At 43.0% G+C, this 20346-nt stretch overlaps 1 protein-coding gene across 2 annotated transcripts in view; it reads right to left on the reverse strand.

Moving 5' to 3' along the window:
* MYH10 (myosin heavy chain 10) overlaps window positions 1–20346 on the reverse strand; it is a 104027-nt gene that overhangs the window by 43100 nt on the left and 40581 nt on the right. Inside the window, exons 5-7 of one of the 2 annotated variants that reach the window (XM_084491804.1) lie at window positions 12788–12890; window positions 6837–6866; window positions 2978–3070 (exon numbers count right to left, since the gene is read on the reverse strand). In XM_084491804.1, the coding sequence (XP_084347930.1) occupies window positions 2978–3070; window positions 6837–6866; window positions 12788–12890 (226 nt within the window). The remainder of the gene's footprint in view (window positions 1–2977; window positions 3071–6836; window positions 6867–12787; window positions 12891–20346) is intronic. The other variant, XM_084491805.1, reaches the window with a different exon arrangement.

Raw genomic sequence — 20346 nt, forward strand, 5'->3', positions numbered from 1 at the left:
GGAGTATCACAGCAATTTGCTAACAGCCAGCTGAATGCTTCTTTTGATGATATCTGCTCAAAGTCACCTACTAATATCTTCTGTGGAGCCCTTTTGAAAGCTTTCTTGAAATCATTATCCAGGGCCTCCCATATCTCAAGTCTGACAGATTATTGCTACTAGTATGTTAAAGAGAATTCCTGTTTGGCAGAACCCTTTCACTCAGGGAATGTACTACGGATTTCCATATTAAATATTCTGCTCTACAATGTGGAGAATAGATGTATTCCAGCAATGGCCTGACCCACTAAGTGTTTCTGCAGTGCACTGCCATGCTGCAGAATTATAACACCTGAACAAGTCACCGCAATCATTCAAACCATCACTTACCAGAACACCTTTGACCTCTTGGTTCCCTGGTGGCCCATTCATACCAAAAAGGTTTGTGTGTGCAAGACTGACTGTGCTTCTCTCCCCAGCCAGGCCAGGGCACCCAGAGAAAGGAACACCCAAGCCAGCCTTACCTCGACTCGGCCTCAGAGCACAGCAACTGCTCTGACTCAGTTGCACACCCTCAGCTCAGGGATTTCTCCAAGATTTAGGAAAACTGTTGGAGTATTTCACATTGGCTTCAATGCTTACAACCCTACTGCTTAATGTGCAGTTTGGTTGGAAAGTCAGTGGCACTGAAACAACTGCTGGAAAGATCGGGGCTTGTTTTCAAGCACACCCGATAAGAGACCAGGCACTTGAACACAGATTTCTGGGTATGAAGAAACAGAATGCTCTAAGCTCAACTTTGAACTAAAGCACTGTATTTTTTGTTCAGTAACCATCCTGAAAGCTACAGTTGTAACTGTTACACAGATAAAACCATCATTTTGCTGAAATTCAGCCAATAAGCTCGATATACCACACGTCAGTACCTGCATGTCCAGCAAGGCAGCTGGCAGCTTTTCCCACCATGGGTCACAGAGATACCTCTCAGAGTGACACAGCTTGGGTTGTCATGTCTTGTGTGAGAGCAAGCACGAAGCACTACATAAGGTCTAGCCTGGTGTAACTCCGGTATAATTCAGAACTGCTCTACTCTGTTTCACACTTCAAAGTTATTACATTGCTGCTGCCGAGCCCCCAGCCCCACGAATGAAACACAGAGGCAACACAGCCCGTTAAGGCAGATGCCCCCAGGGGACGGGGACCTCCTCAGCCTCCAAGCTCAGTAACCACTGAAGCCGATACTAGAGAGCTCACTGACCTAGCTCATCTTCCTGAGAGTGAAATATGAATATGCCCTTTCAATGAGCACAGGCAAACCTTGCTCTGAAGTCTTTAATCTCTCAGCTAATGACCACCATTAGTCTCCAACGGGATCCTGTTTACACTACCCTTAGAGCACTGAAGTACACGGCCTTTTTTAAACTGTGTAGGAAGGGAAGCAGCATTTGTCTTGTCAGGTCCATATTCCAAAACTTCCCTATCCACTGCAAGCTCCTGGCTTTATTTCCTGAAGCACAGGAAATACAAGCATTTTGTAGAGGTGAGGGGAAAAAAGTGACTGAACACTAGCCTTATTTCAGTGTTACCGGGCATTATCAGCAAACAGGGCACAGCCTGGCCTCTTCACGCTGCACAGTAAAGACTGTTAAGCCTGTGTGTGCTGAACAACAGCAGTTCTCACTTTGTGGGAAGACATTTTTTAAGTCAAATTTTTTTTTTTTATTTGCATAAAGACACACCATCTGGAATGCATTATACTTGCTCCTTTATAAAAATAGAGCTGGAGCCATCTGAGTGATCATGTTCATGATGGCAATGCAGGCTTCAACATAACGCAGAGCAGATGCTAACATCTTGCAGGAAAAAAGTATCTTCATTAAATTAGTACAATAATTGATGGATTCGAGAAACGGAATAAAGAATTATTGCACAGTGAAACCTGTTGATATTATGAATACTAATGCAACTTATATGAGCATCAGCCAGTAGTTTAAGTAATGTGGCTATAAAAAGTTACTGAAGTTGAATTTCTACAGTACTCTGCTCTCCCTCCTTGATTGATAAATCTGAAGGATTTAATCATGCAACTTTCCAGAGTCCTTATCGCTTGAGCTGAGTTCATACAAATAAATCCAAGCAACCGTCGAAACATAAAGGCAGCCAAGAAATCTTTCATTTGTTCTGTAAATTTAAGTTCAGTTCTTGCAAAAAAAAAAAAAAAAAAAAAAAAAAAAGACTTAAAGCCTCCCACACAGTTATAAAGCAGTACTAAAAGCCTCTTTCCCCTGAAAATAGGAGACTGCTTTTTTTTTCTTAAGGGAATTTTTTTTTTTTTTTTTAAGTGTTAAATAGCTATTTATCCCAAATTCCACTACTGGTTTCAGAACAATGGAACACAGAGTTACTTCCAACAAAACGAGGCACTGACCCAACAAAACTCAACCTACTGTGTGAGAATGCCCTACACCTTGACGTCAAGTCACGCTGTCTTTCTGGCTTCTCTTCAGCAAAGGGGTCAGAAGCACACCGAGATTTAGAAGTGTTTTTATATGTAAGTTTGGTGCTTTATTTTAATTGTGGATATTCTCTCTAAATCAGTTGATACAGTCACAGCTATTGACAGGAGAGCTATTTATTTAGCCAAATCCTAGAGATGCTCTATTCCTTCACCCTTTATAGACATACAGCAGTAATTTGCGAATGCAAACCACAGTTTATATTGACAGCATAGTTGCATTCATTATGTTACTAATGCTATTATCATTTCAAGGATAGTGGAGGTTGGAAACTAGATAAAATTAAAGCAAGTTTTGCCAAAAGCCAACGAGGATGCATCTTCAGTGACTGCAACACAATGCAGACAGCCTTATAACCAAACCTGAAGTCACTGAGGAAAGAGCAAAGAAAACTTCTGATACTACTTAAGCTCCTAAAAAGGAGTATCTCCATGAACAGTAATCCAGATTTACAGACTGTAAATAGAAAAGGAGTAACTCACAAAGCGGGAGGAGTTGTCGTTTTTCACCGTCTTTGCATTCCCGAAGGATTCCAGAATGGGATTTGCCTGAAGAAGCTGACGCTCCAGCTCCCCCTAAAAACCATACAAACAGAGAAGCGAATGGACATAAACACAGTGCTCATGTGATGAAGGCTTCCTATAATCTGCTTCTTCCTGACAGTCATTTTACCCAGGTTGTGGCAGTGATACCATCTTCAGAAGGAGGTTACCATCCTTCCCCCTCACTGCTAGATCTGCCAATAGTCTCTTCCAACCAGTGAAGAATGTGTTTTGTGTTGTCATTTAAGAGCGCACACACACACACGTACACACACACAGAGGTGACCAAACAGGGGTCAATGGATGTCACAAATCATTGAACGTGGAAAACAAAATTCACATTTAGGGCTAATGAAAGTAGGCACAGACTTCATGTGCTTGAGAGAAATAAAATTAAATTTAACTTCTAAGATTTTAGTGCAAGGTGACTCATATACCGTCTCGTTAGTGATTTGACAACCTACTCATGTTTTTTTATATCAACTTCTAAATCAGCAAAGTGCTCATTTTCCATCAGCTTTACATTCATGTCGTTGCAACATCTGACCTAAAGTGAATGCACCTGAAAAGTACACCGCAATGGCATAATGGGAACCCAGCAACGCCGAACACAAAGATCATTTACAAATTGCCCAATTCAGCCAAAATTGCTCAGCAGCTTTAATGCATTTTTTTTAATGCTTCCTTAAGTTCAGGCCAATGGATGTGGAAATCAAAGTACTTATCTTAAGGAAATTGCACAACAGCTTTTACAACTGCTGTGCATGAAGAGGTCTGGTAACAAAAACCGTCTGTGCTGCTTCCATGAGCCCAAGAGGCATGTATGCACATAGGAAAATATGATATTGCTTTCCTGCTCTGAGGGATGGTTTAAGAAAAAAAAAATGAAGCGGTATGTCTCTGGAATGTAGTTTAAAAAAATGAAGTTTGTGTTCATAAACCTGCTTTTTCCAATTATTTATAGCATGGATGAAGACCGCACACTGAGCAATTACAAATGGAAGTAAGTCTCTTGAGACTTCCACGAGGTCAATTCTTACATAGGAATTTTAAAAAGTCACTAGTTAACACCTGAAAGAGACTTTTATTTTTATATTCAAATATATTTCAAGTCCTCCTGCAAACAAATGGCTGCTCATTCTCTAATGGGACCTCAGGCTATCTGCCCAAAGCTTGTCTACATCCAAACGTATTCCCTTTGGGACTACAAATTCTCTGAACTCTACAGTAACTAAAGAAGAAATGGATGTGTTCATCTCAGCCCTGAACACACCGCTAGTCAGGCCACACACCACAGGCGTGCCTACACACCACAGGTCAGGTCTACCACCTTTATCTATTTAAAAGAGCTCCTAAGGACTGTAAAAAAAAAAAAAAAAAAAAAAAATCACAACTGGAGGAAAACTAAATCACTTATAGCCGCTATATGGACATCTGCAATTCAAAAGGCTGCTGTGCAAAGGCAGCCTTTTTTTTTTTTTTTTTTTTTTTTTACAAAAAAAAAAAAAAAAGCATTTGCTGACACCACTCCACCCGTCCCCTCTCCCAGCCACACGACCAGCTCCTGTTCAGACACTAAACGAGAAGTGGGACGCTTGCTTACCATGCTGTACACAGCTTGAAATAAGCCACATTACGTATATTAAACGCAGCAAGCATGTCACAGCTTACATTTCAAATTCTAGCTATTCTGGAAAAGAAAGCACACTGACTTCAGAATGCAGCTCCACTGAAGAGCATCACGGTGCTGCATGCAAGCAGCGCACTCCAGGCACTCGATGCCAAGCTCTGAAGTGCCTCTGTGCACCACAACAGTAATGCAGCTTCGTGCACGGGAACTTCTGCAGCAAGTCATAAAATAATTGCACTCGAGTTCTGCAACTGAATAAAGAGCTCTTAAGAGCACATCTATGTGCATCCCATGGGATCTGAAGAAAACATTCAGTTGTGTCCTCAGACGTGGGTGAAAACAGTGAGGACAAGCAGCGATCACAGCCTAGCGAGCCGCTGCAGTTGTTCACAGGCAGACTTCACATGGCCATCTAAGAGCAAACCTCTCGCGCAGCACAGAACAGCTTCAGAGAAGAATAGTGGTGGGAATTTTAAAATGGATTTCGTAGTTTTCATCTCTAGATAGATTGGTTTACACTCAAAAACCTTTTTGAAGAAGATTTGAAGAAGCATTTAGTGCTTTGGAAAGAGTTTAATATTGGCCTGTAGGCATATCTCCAGCATAGGCATCTAACCAGAACTTGGAAAAAGCAGTATCGCAACATTGTGGAAAAAGTGAAGTCATGCAACATTTCATGCAGGGCAATGGCAAGATAAGGAGAGCTTATTGTCTCAGTTTCAGAAAAACCAGCATCCCAGTGACTCGGTTCATTGTGAAGCCTGGGTGAGGCAGGGAAACTACATGCTACTCACATACAACAGGGATCCACTCTGTAGTTCAAAATGACATCGAAACAGAAATGTTAATGATTATGGTTTATGCAATATCAACACTTCTGGATTAGCATGTTTCCACTGACACATTTCAAATGTTTGGCAACAAGCAGCGTATCTCAACCCTGGCAGGCTAATTCTAAGCAAAAGGAGGGTTAAACTCAATTCTTTCATTTATTTTTGGAACAGAGAAATTCTTTAGCAAAAAAACAACAGAAAAACTTAGAACTGTCTGAGGTTTGGATGGAGGAAGGATTAGGTTAAATACTAAGAATGTCTGTAACTTCTGAAAATGAGACCATGGGGGCTCACACACATGATTGGGTTACAGAGGCTTAGCAAGTTACCACACACTAGCAAAGGCATCACAGCTGTCCATGGGACTTGTGTCTCCAATAAACCACAGTTTCTTTCCTCCCCCCTCCCCACTGCAAGTTGCACCACAGCCAGCTTTCAGAAAATGCAAGGGGAGGAATACAATCAGCTGAACTGACTCGTGGCAGCTTCTTGAGTTACCAGGCCTTGGTTACACCACACGGAGCTCTTGCAAAGCTTTATCTCTATGTAAAGGCTTGTGCCCGTGACAAAAAGGCATCACTTACCACCTCAGGTTAGAGACTGGAACGTGTACCTTGCATAACATGTGGGAACAAATTGTTCATCTCTTTCCACAGTCTTACCCTCAGCTTCCACCCAGCCCTCCTCTTTGTGCCCCTTTATGCCCCAGCAGCGCTGTGATTCCTGCTGCCTGTGGGCTAGGACTGGGGAGCAGGTAGCATTAGCTGCTCGCCCATGGGCTGGCTGGAGCTAAGTGCAGCTGAAGCTCCAACAAGGAAACGCTAATTCAGGCAGCAACAGTGAATAAGCATCACCTCGGTAGGTCAGGGGAGATGCCCGATTTCAGGTGAGTGGTTGCACCAAGCCTTACACACTTGAGAATAAAGTCTTTCTCTGGTTACCCAAGCAGCTATAAAAACATTCAGGCAAAATCATATGTTAACCAGAAGTATTTTGTCACTTCCATTGATCCTTACCATTTATTTAGTAGGTTACTTAGCATTAAGAAGTTTTGTACTCTCAGCAGCACATTGACGCAGAGCCTGCTAGAGGAGTTCAGCTGAGAGGAGCAGAGCCCCCACCGGTGGGTGGGAGTGCTCGGCGGTGCTGAGGAGCCTCTGTGCTCTTCAGCAGCCCATTCTCTTACAAAACCAGTTAAATAGTTACTAAATTTACTATTAGCTGAATAAAGTATGTGGGGAAGCTTATACAGGTAAATACAAATGGACAGAAAATAGTAGAAATGATGTATTAAGTTCACCTACAAAACTTTAGAAGCATAAAGAAAAACACTTGCCTGATGTTTCACGGGTTTAGGTGATTCGGGCTGTTCATTGCAAACAAACAAACGCATATGTTAGCAAGCAAGCATTCCAGCTGCAAGTTACATCCCAAATTATTAATGTCAGTAGGTTTAGTTTAACTATAAACTCACTTCATAGAAGCTTATTTAATTTTAGAAAGTTATTCACTTGTCATTGCATGCGCAAAATGCTAAAACCTGTGTTTATGCAAAGAACTAATTCCAAATAAAATACAAGATGACAGATGGACCTTGAGTAACATGGAAAAAGGGCGACAGCATTATTAGTTTCACACGGTTTTCCACATTTTTGCCAAATAACAAAGAAACCCACAACACTAAGTAACTTTCTCCAGTCTTAGCCCTTGCAAGGTAGTTTGGTATGGATAAGATGATTATTCTTCAAAAATACCATGCAGGTTATGACAGAACCTAGGAGGAAAGCCATCCTGAAGGAGCCTGAGGTTTTCTTTCTGTGCTGTACAACATGAACTTCACAACTGCAAAAGCTTACAATAGACAGAAGTCTCGTTTCTTTCTTTCAGGAGTGACCATCCACATAAGAAGCAAGATCTTAAACTGAAAACCTACAAATTTTGCCAGGAAGAAGGGTACAGATGGAAAATAAAATAAAAGCCCTCAAAATTCAACAGAGTTTCTGCAGAAGTGCTCAGATTTTCAATCCCATCATTACTTCCATTCCCCTGTCTGCAAGCTTTCCAATCTTGAGCTTCACATCTCAGAGCCTATGGGGAAAATGCCATGAAATATGGGGAAGAGATTTTCATACCAAGCCAAATGCACACTTCCTCTATGCCTATTATTTTAAAGCTCTAGAACTGTTTTAGCACAAAGTAACAGAATTGGAGAGAGGTCCTCAAAGCAGCTGGCAACGGTTTGGCTCGTTCAGCTAAGCAGGGTGAATTCAGCAGAGCTGAATCATGCCCGCTTGGAAAACAGCTAAGGTAGCTAAAAATAAGGTTAGCTGCTCCGGCAGGAGACTAGAGCTGCACTCAGTGGAAGAGGACAGGTACACCCAGGAGGCATTTCATTTACCCATGTTCAGAGCAGATAGCTGCTCTCTCAGGGTCTCTGTTTCTGCCCTCGCCAGGAGTAGAGCTGAGCAGCACCAGATCAACTCCCCGGCACTTAAATTAGGGCAGTTAAAGCCCATCTGGGAAATCCTCACTAGGAGAAGTTTCAGCCTGAACTGGCCTACCAGTACTATCCAGTACTTCAAAACCAGTTTCATCTCTTTGAATTTAATAAAAGGAATTAAACCATTTAGCATTTCAGCTGCAGAGGCAAATAAATGCAGTCACAAACCTGAAAGTATTTATAGTCGTTTCTGAAACTTAAAGCAGCACCATCATGCAAGCTGGATTTTTGTGAAAATAGAGGTCTTGTGGGGTGGGAGGGCTTTGGTGCAGGGGAAAAAAACAAAAAAAGTCTAATTCTTTTCATCCTGGCATTGTCTAGCTCTGGTTCAGATGAGTGGAAATGGAGTCAGCGATGGCTGGATACGGTTTTCATAGAACTTAGCTGCTTGCTTTCAGTCCTGGCAGTCCGTCTGTTACCTGCTGCTCTCACCTATCTGACCACGAAGAGGGTCCAGGCCCCTCCGCAGCCTACAAGCACAGCCCATTCCCCAGCAGCACACACCAGTTAATGACCACCGTGGGCAGCAAGCGACAGCCAGCACTTCTTGTGCCAGGTCAGGTGTGCATTTTGGTGCTTTTCGTCTATTTTGCACCGACTTTCCTCCCTATCCGAAACCTGTTTGCAAACTAAAGCAGAACCCAAGAGCCTGAATTAAGGCTTGCTATTTAACCACACTAAAGCAGCTCTGTAACACGCTCCTTCAACACCACAATTTCATTCCTTTCTTATTCCCACCTCAGTATACAGGCAAGTGATGAGCTCACAAGAACTCGTTTCCCTCCACGTCTCCTTGCTTAATCTGTCCAAACTCCTCTCCAGACAGATCAGCCTCCTCCCCAAGCTCACCAGTTACCTGTCCTTGCTCTCTTCCTCCAAACATACTTTTTCCCCCACCTCCTGGGCCTACAGAAGGCAAACGAGAGCGAAGGCAGCACTGTCTGTGGCCCAGGAACAGGGGGCAGCTGAGCAGACCAACTAATGCCAGCAGGGTCACCTTTGGTCTGAGATGCCAAAGCCATGGCACGATGCTCATCTTTGTAAGGCTGCTCCACACCCAGCACCATAACCACGGAATAAACCATGGTATGCTCTCTGCCAGCAAAACTTTCAGCTTTACCTGCAAAGTTCATAACATCCCACTCACCCGAATTCTTTAGAGCTCAGACTTGTGGGATGTGAAGCTAAAGCTTTCAGTGATTTAAACAAACACCTGCCAGCTTCTCTCCCTTGCTCCACACCAAGGGGATTGTACACGTGCCCTTTCCCAAGCTCAATCAAGCATGCCCTGGGCAAGGATTCAGGCTCACTTTCCTCCCACCTTCAATCTGTAGATGAGGCCATGCTCATAACTCAGTGCACGTACAGCTGCCTCCCATCCGTTAGCTGGCCCTAGAAAGCCTAGACTCTCTTCCTAATTTAAGGGGCTAGCCTAGCCTCACCTTGCTCTGCTGAGTCCCACAATAACACTGCCCGTCATCTACATCACCTCCCACCCTCACTTCCTAGCACAGCACCCAGGACAGAATCTTGAGCAGAGAATGAGAGAGACAGCGTGGCTATGGACTCCAGCACTGAGTTGGGAAGCTGCAGTTTTAAGGCTGTTCAGCACAGTATTTTCCTCTCCCCGTGGTTACAGTGTGGTACTGACTCCCTTCCCACCGCACCCTGCCTGAGTGTGACATGCCAGGGGCTTGGCAGGACTCATCTGTGGGCACACCGCTACTAGCTGGCAGGAGAGGAGAGAGCACTGTCGGGAAGATAAAGTCTCACGGACAAGTAGCTGAATGCCCCAGGTGACAACATTGTCCTCCATGGGACAGGCACAGCTCCTTTGTGATGCTCCTTGCATAAGCCAAGCCTTTCACAACCTGGTCTTCTCAAAATTGCACTTGGTGAGTGGCTGGGACATGGCAGAACACCAGTGCTACTCTGGCCGTGGCCTGAGGCGTCAAACTGTCAGCTACATTTTTTCTAACAGCTTAACAACGGTCCATCAGGCAAAACGGGCATAAAATCCACCCTCACCTTCAGAATAGTGTTGGGAAAATAATTATTCATTCATCAGTATGCAAAATGCTTCTGAAAAAAATCCATGCAGCATTTGCAGCATTTAGAAGTATCATTAATACAAGTCAGCAATAATTATTTATCAGGATGGATAAAAATAAATCCATGACTAGCAGTCTAACAAGGCTATTTAGCAGAAGACAAATGCTGTACAGAATGGTGTTACAGATCACCACCAGCCCTCTACAGCCTGCTGGTGAATACATAAAAAGGAACAAGGACTGCACATCTAACTGCAGTTCTGGCACTACTTAGCTTTTCAGAGTTAGTTGGGGAGGTTGGACATTCTTTGTCTGCCATAAATTAAAACAAATCGATACAGAAAAAGGAAGACTCCTTTGTATTTTCAAGGCTGGTTTGGTTAAACAATCTGCATTTCTCCGTAAGTATTTGCTTAACTTGGTGCTTACTGTGGCACTGCAGTGAATGAAGTGCATGATCAGAGCACCAAACTTTCATTCAGGACACTAACCCGTTCCTTTTTGTGCCTAAGCTGCCTTTTACAAAGAATGAAACTCTTCCAGTCTCCATCATGCCAGTCATCAATGGCTCACAGAGCAGCCGATTGCAACAACCATCTCCTAAACTCTTGAGATGAGCACCACTGCCCTATTTGATGGCACTGCTAAGTACAGAATTAAGTTGCAGCTCAGCCAGGGGTTTAAACTGAATTTGCCAACACTGCATTAAAAAAGACAACTCATCCTTCCCCTCCCTGACATTTTCTACCCCAACTTTCCTCTCTTTCCATCCCCTCACCTCATATCAGCCACAAAATATGCACAATGGAGAAAACAAGTTTCAGTTAAAGCCAGGCTGACTTTGAGAACAGCAGCCTGAGCCTGCATCAGCTCCCAGGCCCAGCAAGCAGCCACAGGAATTGCTGTGCTGACAAAGCTCAGGAAGGGTGCTTCTCCTGGCTAGTGTACTGGCACCAAGCGCTTGTGGAAATACAGCACAAAAAAGGCCAAAGAAATATCCAGTACGTTTTAGACATTCAGAAAGAGAGCTTCAAGTGGTTAGGCTCCTGGAGAGGTCACGTAATCTTCATCCCTTGAGATTTTCAAAATCCTCTGCTCAGCCAGGTCTTGAGCAATGTAATCTGACTTTGAAGAGAGACCCATTCTGAAAAGCACCTGGACGAGAGACTTCTGGAACTCTTTCAAATGGAGGCATCCTGAGATATCTAATTAGGTATCTAGCATATCTAATATCCCAAGATATTCTATCAGTAGAATATTTAAGAGTAGTTGCTTTAAGAGTAGTTGCTACAAACCCACACTGCGTAATTCACTTTCCCCCAGAAAGCTGTGGGCAATCTTACTCGTGTAGAAACTGAAGAAGGTGCTGCTGGTTTTGTTAAAAGTTATGCAGCGGAAAACCAGTAATATCCATGAACCAGAACCTATGCAGAAAATCAAGTCTGATGGATAGCTTTCTGAATAGCTTTCTGCAGAGCCTCGTCCTCTCCATGCAATGCCATGCACACATGCCCAACGCTGCTGATGCTCCATTGTAAGAAACTTCTTTTTAAGGCCTGTGACTGCTGTAGGCACAACCTGCAGCCCACTCAGACTGCATGATGTACATTGAGAAATACTACTTTTCATCTCCCCTGTGTAACAAAGAAGCAACACTTTCAATAAGCAATATATAGGGTCACGTTATTTGCTTTCAGTTAAAGACTGATGTTCCCTCCATTCGTTCAGCTAGATTTCTCCAAGTCTGCCTGCAGAGCAGTTTTCTTCCTCTCCCCCTTAAATTCTTGGTTTTCTTTTCTTCACAAATTGGTCAAAAGTCATCTCCTGTTTCTCCAGGAGTCTGAGTCCTGACACACCGAACAAGTCTATGACTCCACTGAGCACCTTAACACTACATGCCATACACAATAGAAGTTACAGATGTCTCTGCTAAGCCAGAAGATGCAGCCTGAGAGCTTCCAACCACCACAGATGCCTGCGGTACTCCTGGAGAAAAAGCAGGCATACACCAGCACTGACTGGAGCTAGCTACTTGCTTGTAGTAAAGTTAAATAAATACTCCGCTGCTAAGTGTTCCAAGTCCTCATAGTAACAGACATTTCAACCCATTCATGTTTTGTGAATTGCTAACAATTCAGTGCAAATTCTGGAAGAGATTAGCAACAAATTTACATAAAGCTCTGCATAGATCAGTTAGTGATTTGCTACAGGAAAAAAAAAGAAAACAAGATTCTCCAACTTAAAAACAAGTTTGCATGTTTGTGATGCAATAAAGCCAAGCTTTTCATTAGCTGCTGACTTCTAGATATAGAAGATCTATGGCAATTTTTAAACTTGATTTTCCCCAAGTTAAGTTTTGAAAGAACAAATTCTGTTCACATGTGCTAGTACTAAAAGCTGCATGTAATGGGAAATAAATCCACCAGGAATCACCAGAGTTAATGAAGTTTTTTTTGAAAACAAAGTAGAGGTAGCAAAGTTTCGATACTGTTTCTAGTTACAATTCTTGCAAAAAGCCCATAATCTCACAAAAGCAGTTAAACAGCTAACATTAACTGGAAGTTTTGACATAACCACTCATTTTAGCCACTAATAAAGGGAAAATAATAGGTGAACAAAATTACTGGGATTATATTACAGCTTATCTTTGATTCAAAAGGTTTTGTTTTTTTTCCAAGCAGAAATGGCAGTTTACCAAAAGAGTAATAGAAAAAAACAAAAGATTTCCCAACTTACAGGAATATTATGGTCCTTTCTTCCTTTATGGGAGGAAGCAACATGAGCAAGGTATTGAATAACCTTCTTAGTGTTTTCAGTCTTCCCGGCACCAGATTCACCTCTGGAAAACATTTTAAACATTTTCCTCAAAGTTAATTTTCAACAGTATATCAATTCTTTGTTTAAAACAACCTCATTTCATTCCATTTATGGCTTAGACTACGCAACAGAACCCCAGTAACCATCTAAATCCAAAAGCAGTGGTGTGGCAGGGAACTGCAAAGTATTTGTTTAAAATACCTTCTACATCCTAAAGATCTCCTCGGCATTAGGATGTTGATACAATATACAACATTAGTTTGATTAAAAGCTTCTGACTGTATGCCTGGATTCATACATTACCGTAAGTAATGAGAAACAGACTTGTTCTTTGCCTTGATCACAAAGACTGAGACAGATTATTTTTTTCACAGTGCGGATATATATTTAAATTATTAAACAGTTAGTGTATCTTATATTCCAGGACCCGGTTATGAGGATTACTGGGCTGATGGAAACGCTTAGCATCTCTAGAAGCCAGTTCCAGACCCCAGTAAAATATTTTAAACCTCCAGCCTCTTTGCACTGCTCACCTCACTCTTAGCGAGCCCCAAATACATTTACCGTCATGGGGCTACATCTTCAGCACCAGGTGAGTTAGGGCAGTGGCACAGCACACAGATCAATAGGGACTGCAGATGTGGAACACTAAGACAAAGGCGACTGAAAGCAGATTGTTGGACAGAATTTAGTGCCAGATTTACGTAAGGGGCATCCCAAACTCAGAGCAATGAGCTGCCTCGATGGTACAGGCAGAGGTCTGACCACTGCTGTCACAGCGACCACAAACGATGGCACAAGTCTTTTTTAACCTAGACCTGGTTAAATACAGTCCATTAAATAAATCCACACAAGGGGACTGCCAGGTCTCATGTAGCCACGTTTTAACGGCATTTCAGTCCTGCTGAAGCCCATTCCACACAAGATGGAGCCTGCCACCGGCAGTGCTAAGGACACAAAACTGAAAAGCATTTCATTATGTGGGGCTGCAATGGGAGAGGGGAAGTTCTTCTGTCGTTCAGTGGTTGTTCAAGTTAATGTTCGGAAACCAACTACTCCAGAAATGTGGCAAGGATACATTGCACGTGCTTCCAAGCTTCTCAGCTACGATTCTGAAAGAGAAGTGTGAATTCGCTGGGGGGAATTCAAGCACTTTCTTTTGCAGTCTTCCTAATGCCTTCCCTCACCACACCGTGTGCCAGCTTTGCAGCTCGCCTGCACTTATTCAGGTGCTCAGTTCCTAGCAGCCCCTAGTTTAGGCATGAAGTTCTGGTGGTGTTTGATGTGTTTGACCTGGAAGGACAACGACCAGGTTTTGTGGAAGACACCATTAGCTGAGAGCACTGAACGAAACGATTGTGCAGACAGGTTATGGGATGCGACCCCAGCCCCAGTTACCGGACTGCAGTCTGCCATACCGGAGGTTACCCAGGGCACCAGATCGTACTGGTGGCATCTGCAGCTCAGAAGCACCCACCTCGTCCTGTCAAACCATTGTTGTTCTGGTTTTCCTCATGAGAAAATGGATATAATTGGAAAAGAACACAAGAAGAAAAATGCAGAAGTCACAAATACTTGACTATTGAAAAACTTGCAGGAGCAGAAGACAGGCCCCTCAAAACGCATTAGCTACACCAGCTTTGCTCGATGCATGGAAAATAAACGTGGAATGTATAACCTGGAGAGCTGGTTACATAGATAACCACTCCAAGAATTAGCTAATGAATAACTGGGCTTCCTTTTTGCCAAGATACCATCAGTATGCTACACAAACTGGGTGTACTTTGGGACCACTACAAGGGGAAATACACTTTTTTTTTTTTAATTAAGTGAAAAATCCCATTTCTACCAGGTCCCTATGTTTGTTACATAGAAAATTGTAACAGAGAAACATGAAGATCAATAAGCAGAAAACATACTTCTGATGCCCATTCTTGCTTCCCAATTTGTCTTTATTTCTAGTTTCTCCTTCAGTGTAATGCTCATATTAACATAACTCATGACTACAAGTGATAATAAAAGCAGTATTGCCTGTTTCTAAGTGTATATTAAAATACTCTTAATGCTAGAACTACTCCAGCAGGTAACAGAAGTAAGAAAATAAGTACAACAAAACATACATTTACATTTTAAACCAATACAATTTGTTTTTATTGTCATCAGAGCTTGGGAACACATTGCTAGCTGTGACTTTAAAACTAGATAAATAATCTTTTCTGTTAAGTTACAGAAACAGTTTATTAAATTTTAAAGATGAAAACCTACCCTGACACATCCAGTGAAAAGAAAATGCACAGTAAATACAGTCCAGATGTTAGCCTCCTAAAGGGCAGCACCCAGCTTTAGAGGAGTCCACTAATCAAGAGGCTTTTCTGGCACACACACCAGCACAGCTTCGTGTGGCACAGGAAGGTCAAAAGCTTGCAATACATTCCTTTTGCTAAAAGTCCTTAAATCTAATAGAGATTTTTTAGAGGTCTTTATGCAAGTTCTCATTCAAAAGCAATACTAATGGATGCTATCATCCTAGTTCTCCTCTCCCTAGAGCTTACAAGTATGCCAAATATTTCCTGCAGGATACAGAGCTAGATAGTTTTGCTGCCATATATTCTAAAAGAATTAGAAGATTTAGGATAAAGTCCTCTTCATTTATAGGCATAAGGACATCTTCACGCTTTAGTTCTTTCCCAGGAGGGCAAACACATGAGTTATAAAAAATAAATTAAGATCTTCTACCTCTATCAACCTGCCCAAAAAAGGTAAACTTCTAGTAACACAATGTACAATATTTATGGAAATGGAAACGGTATCATGAAGCTAAAGATTAACTTTTTCAAAGCCTTGTTTTAATACAACTCAATTAATATGTTACCATAAATTAAACACTGGAAACCCTTGGCTGAGATCCTAGCCTTACTTCAGTCAAAGGCAACTTTGCTAACGATTGCAGTAGGTTATAATTTCACCCCTTATTTTGGTTTCAATTCCATTACTAACAGAAAAAAAAATGAGACTGAATTCACATCTCAGCTCCATCTATGGAATATGCCAAGCACACCAGGTGGAATCAGCCAAGCAAGCCATCTTTAGCACTAGGCTCAAGTTGGATGTATGAGCTTATTCCATTAACTGATTGAAAGCTCTCTCCCTTCATACAAACTACGTTAGAGACAGGTCAAATGAAGTCTGAGGGTCACAGGCAAATTTTTGCATTATCTGGAGTTAAAGCACCATTCCCCACAGCAGCAAAGCTTCTGCTTTGAATAAGCTTCAAGCACATGTAAAGTAGGAAAACCTTAGCTAGCAAGAACACTTTAAAGTTTCTACATGATTTTAAATTCACTGGATGTGAACCTACAGTGTCATTTTTCAATAAAGGAAAGTATTCTTCAGGCAAATTCATCTCAGCTACAATTTGGTTAGCAAGAATTACCGACTGACTTCTCAGCCAGCTGCACCTTTTTTCCCCAAGCTACTCCAACCTAACTCTCGCACAGCAGAAGGCATTTCCTCTGCTGAGCAGATTACCATCTGAGCACATGCAAAACGAACACAGTGGGAGATGACTCAAAGGTCACAAAGCAAAGAGGCAACATCCAGGCATGGGAGGCAAGGTCTGACTTCCAGGAGAGCACTGTGCTTGTCCCACATGGCTCACCTATAGGGACAACTTTTATTGTATCAGCAGGTCAAATGCCTGCCTGTGGAAGACCTACCCTAACAGAAGCACTGTTCCGAAGGAGAACAGCACTGAAACAATTGCTCCTCTTACTGCCAGCTACACATCTTGTACAGGGGCAGCACTCTCAGGACGGCAGGACAAGGCTACACCACCACCTCTGCCTACAGTGGCAATTTCTGTTTGCTGGACACTTGCAGTAGTTTAAAGTTGCTGACATCCCACTGTGAGTCAGTGATTTCCCCTGCAGAGCAGGGGCTATGCAGGACCTGAGATGTAGCTCTGGCACTCACATAGGACAGGACACACACTGGTACAAAGAAAGCTTTGAAATTGTGAAAGACTTCCTCATCTTGTTGCCCATACACACAGTCCCTACTGCACAGGAACAAGGTTTGTGAAGATAAGCATCTGCAATATATAGGGGTGATCTGATTAAGTTTGTCTAATCTACCCTATTACAGATCACCTCTCAGTGATTTAAAATACTGAAAACTAGCCAAACAAGCCCGTATTTTTCCATGCTGGGACTCAGACCTTTCCCTTGCCCCAGGAGGATCAGTCTTTGTCACTGCTGATCAGCAGGAGGCCCTGGGACAATACGGTAACCTGGGGGCAGGAGGCCCTATAGGAGCTGAACACCTGGCAGAAGGAGACACGGCACCCCCACCTTGGCACCTGGGCAAGTTCTCCTTGGGGACTGATTCCACAATTACCAGGAACCCGACCTGCTGCGCAGTTCTGCAGGCAGCACTGCTTCGATTCACACCAAGTGGCCACTTCGGCACCAAAGCACGGCTGCATGCACTTAAGTTGTTTGTAGGAGAAAGTAACTGCGTAAGTGAGAGCCCCAACAACAGGCCTTTGTCCTCCTCACAGCAACGGCTGCGAAGAACAGAAGGGACTTATTCCCAGATGCAACTGAGCAAGTCTTCTGCCAGTTATAAACAGATATTTACAGTTGAGACCTGTAATTAAAAGAACGCTTTAATTACTTGGCTAATTTTCTGTAACGAAGAGGTCTAAGTGATAGTTTGGGCTAGCACAGAGGAGTATTAATTGGCTTTACTATTCACAAGGCTGCTTTACAGCCTCTCCATTCCCCTTTAGATGCTTCTCATCATCTCAACACCAGTTGTCTAGGGAATGTTACAAGCTGGACTCTGGCCAGAGGTTGTATACAAAAATGCTTGGTATTTGCTGCTGTTGTCCTTTAATAAGCAGCCTCTATTCCCTCCACGCCCCACCACTCCTACTGAAGCCAATTCAGATTAGATATCCTTGTATGGCTGCAAGCATCTGCTAAATGACTGTTTATCAAACCTAGTCTCAGTTTTGAGAATACCATAAGCTTGTAGTAAGATTCTCAAATTTAGAATCTATTTGCTTAAAAAGTGCAGTACGGCATGTTTGCATGTTTGAATTTCCAGAAGCCACCTTGCAGCTAAAGAGAACAAATCCAGGAGACATTTGGATATTTCTCATATTCTAATATGCCATAACAAAAGTTTCTTCATCTTGATCATCAGCCTCCAGCAGCCTGACACGTGCTCCTATTTAACATTAACAGAGAACAGTAATCAAAGACAAACATCAAATCGTACCAGGAGTCCAGCAGATGAAGCTTCTCAAAGAGAAAAGCCTGCACAGCTTCTCATTGCAATGTCACATCTTACCTCACTGTCTATTTTGTCATTTCGGTGTGGGCACAGTGTAAAGTTAGCACTTCTCTGTAATTGACTTCTTATGGACACAGGGTTAATACAGGCTTACAGGGTACTTACAGGCTAGAAGGAACATGAAGTTACTGGAACCACTGTCTGCATTTGGTTCCTTAAAGATGGAGAATGGGCAAACAAATGAAAAGAAGGGAGAGAGAACAATAGCAAAAAAAAAAAAAAAAAAAGAGGAAGAGAAGAAGTGTTGTTTTATGTTCTAAGGCAACTCGTTTCCACACCAAGACCAAAAATTCATTTATGTCAGCAAGTCTGGGTGGGAGAACTGAGTGACAGCCACACCAGCTGGCGGTGAGTAACACCCTCCTAAAGAGGCAGCCTCCATGCCAGGTAAAGGACATGATGTTCTGCTGACACAAGCATCCAGAGAAAGCAGCAGTAGTTTTTTCCATTCCTGGTGTTAGATTCAACTTTGAGAAGGGATTAGTAATTTTTAATATCACCAGTTTATGCAAAACTCATCTTTTGGGCATGACAGACCTCAAGCTCCTCAGGGAACGTCAGCATGTGATTAGGTTGGGACAGGAAACCTTCAGGTAATCCCATTACCTCCAGAACAGCAGGATATAATGAGAGGCATGCCTGAAGAACTCTCCATCAGTCTAGCCTATTCCACACGCTGCATTTAGATGAGCATTTCAATGAGACAGGCTATTCTTCAGCACAATCCTCTTGGGAAAACTAAATTAAGGTGATTCTCAGCAAGTTGTAAAACCAGGAAACTTGACCAACTAGAGGTAGGAAGAGATCAATGAAGATATTAACCAGGGAGACCTTCACCGAGTACGAGGAGAGATCTCTCTCCAGGCTGTACAGAAAGGCAGTTACAGCCAAGGCAACAGGAGAGATGAGCGTGGCAGGCACACTGCAACTCCCCACTCACCTGCACGCACAAATTGAAGGATGTTCGGCCTGGAGAGGAGAAGGCCCCAGGGAGACCTCACAGCGGCCTGCCAGTGCCTGAAGGGGGATGCAAGAGAGCTGGGGAGGGACTGTGTGTCGGGGGGTGTGGGGATAGGACAGGGGGTAATGGCTTTAAGCTTAAGGAGGGGAGATTTAGATTAGATATGAGGAAGAAATTCCTTTCTCAGAAAGTGTGAAGCACTGGCTGCCCCATCCCTGGCAGTGCCCAAGGCTGGATGGGTCTGGGGGAAACCTGGACTGCTGGGAAGGGACCCTACCCATGGCAGGGGCTGGAAATTAGATGGTGTTCAGGGTTCCTTCTAATACAAACCATTCTATGATTCTGTGATGTTTCCTTTCTCACAGCTAGCTTGAAATACTCCTTTGAATTACTGCTACTGGGGAAGAGAAAAAAATATTCTGAAGGTTTTCAGCTCTACTGAAGATTGGGGTCAATCAGATGAATGACGTCCTGAGACAACAAGTCTGGGATTAGAAGACATCAAGCCTTTTATGAACTGCCAAAGAAGTTTCTGAAACCACCTCCAGTGCAGTTAAGACACACTCCTTTCACCTTATTTATGCCTGCCTTAGTCTAAGACCTGTAAAACCAGTGGCGTGGAAGGAAAATGTCCAGTTCGCCTTTTCACCACAGAAGCAGCAACGCAATAGAGAGGAGTCCTGGACACTAGCTCAGCCTTGAGCAAAGTGCATTAGGCATCCTTTTGGTCTACTACACAAACAAGTTTGCCACAGCCTTGCTGGAGGTCATTTAACATCCCAGCTGACCGGGTGTCAAGTAATGAGTTTATAATGCAAACCTGACAAAAGAATATGGCTCTGCCATGAAGCCCATGGGGAAACCTGCTTAGGAACAGTAGACAGCCGTCTTCACACCAATTTGTTCAAAAAGACCTGTGCAAGAGAATGCAGTTGCTTTTGATGTGCTGCTTTTCAGGTCTGTATCCAATTTGGAGAGAAGCACCAAGGCAACTGTGTTTCAAGAGAAAAGTTAACCTGAAGAGCAATGTGGTAATACCTAGGATGCTTTTCTACAGTCAGCATCCAAGCGGTGATAACAGTGTTGCATCAGCAAGGACTCCTGGGCCGGTAAAGCTGAGGTGGTCAACTTCGAGAGCGCAGAACCCTTGGAGCCTAAC

Source organism: Aythya ferina, assembly GCF_964211825.1.
Source record: "Aythya ferina genome assembly, chromosome: 18".
In the NCBI taxonomy this organism is placed as follows: Eukaryota; Metazoa; Chordata; class Aves; order Anseriformes; family Anatidae; genus Aythya; species Aythya ferina.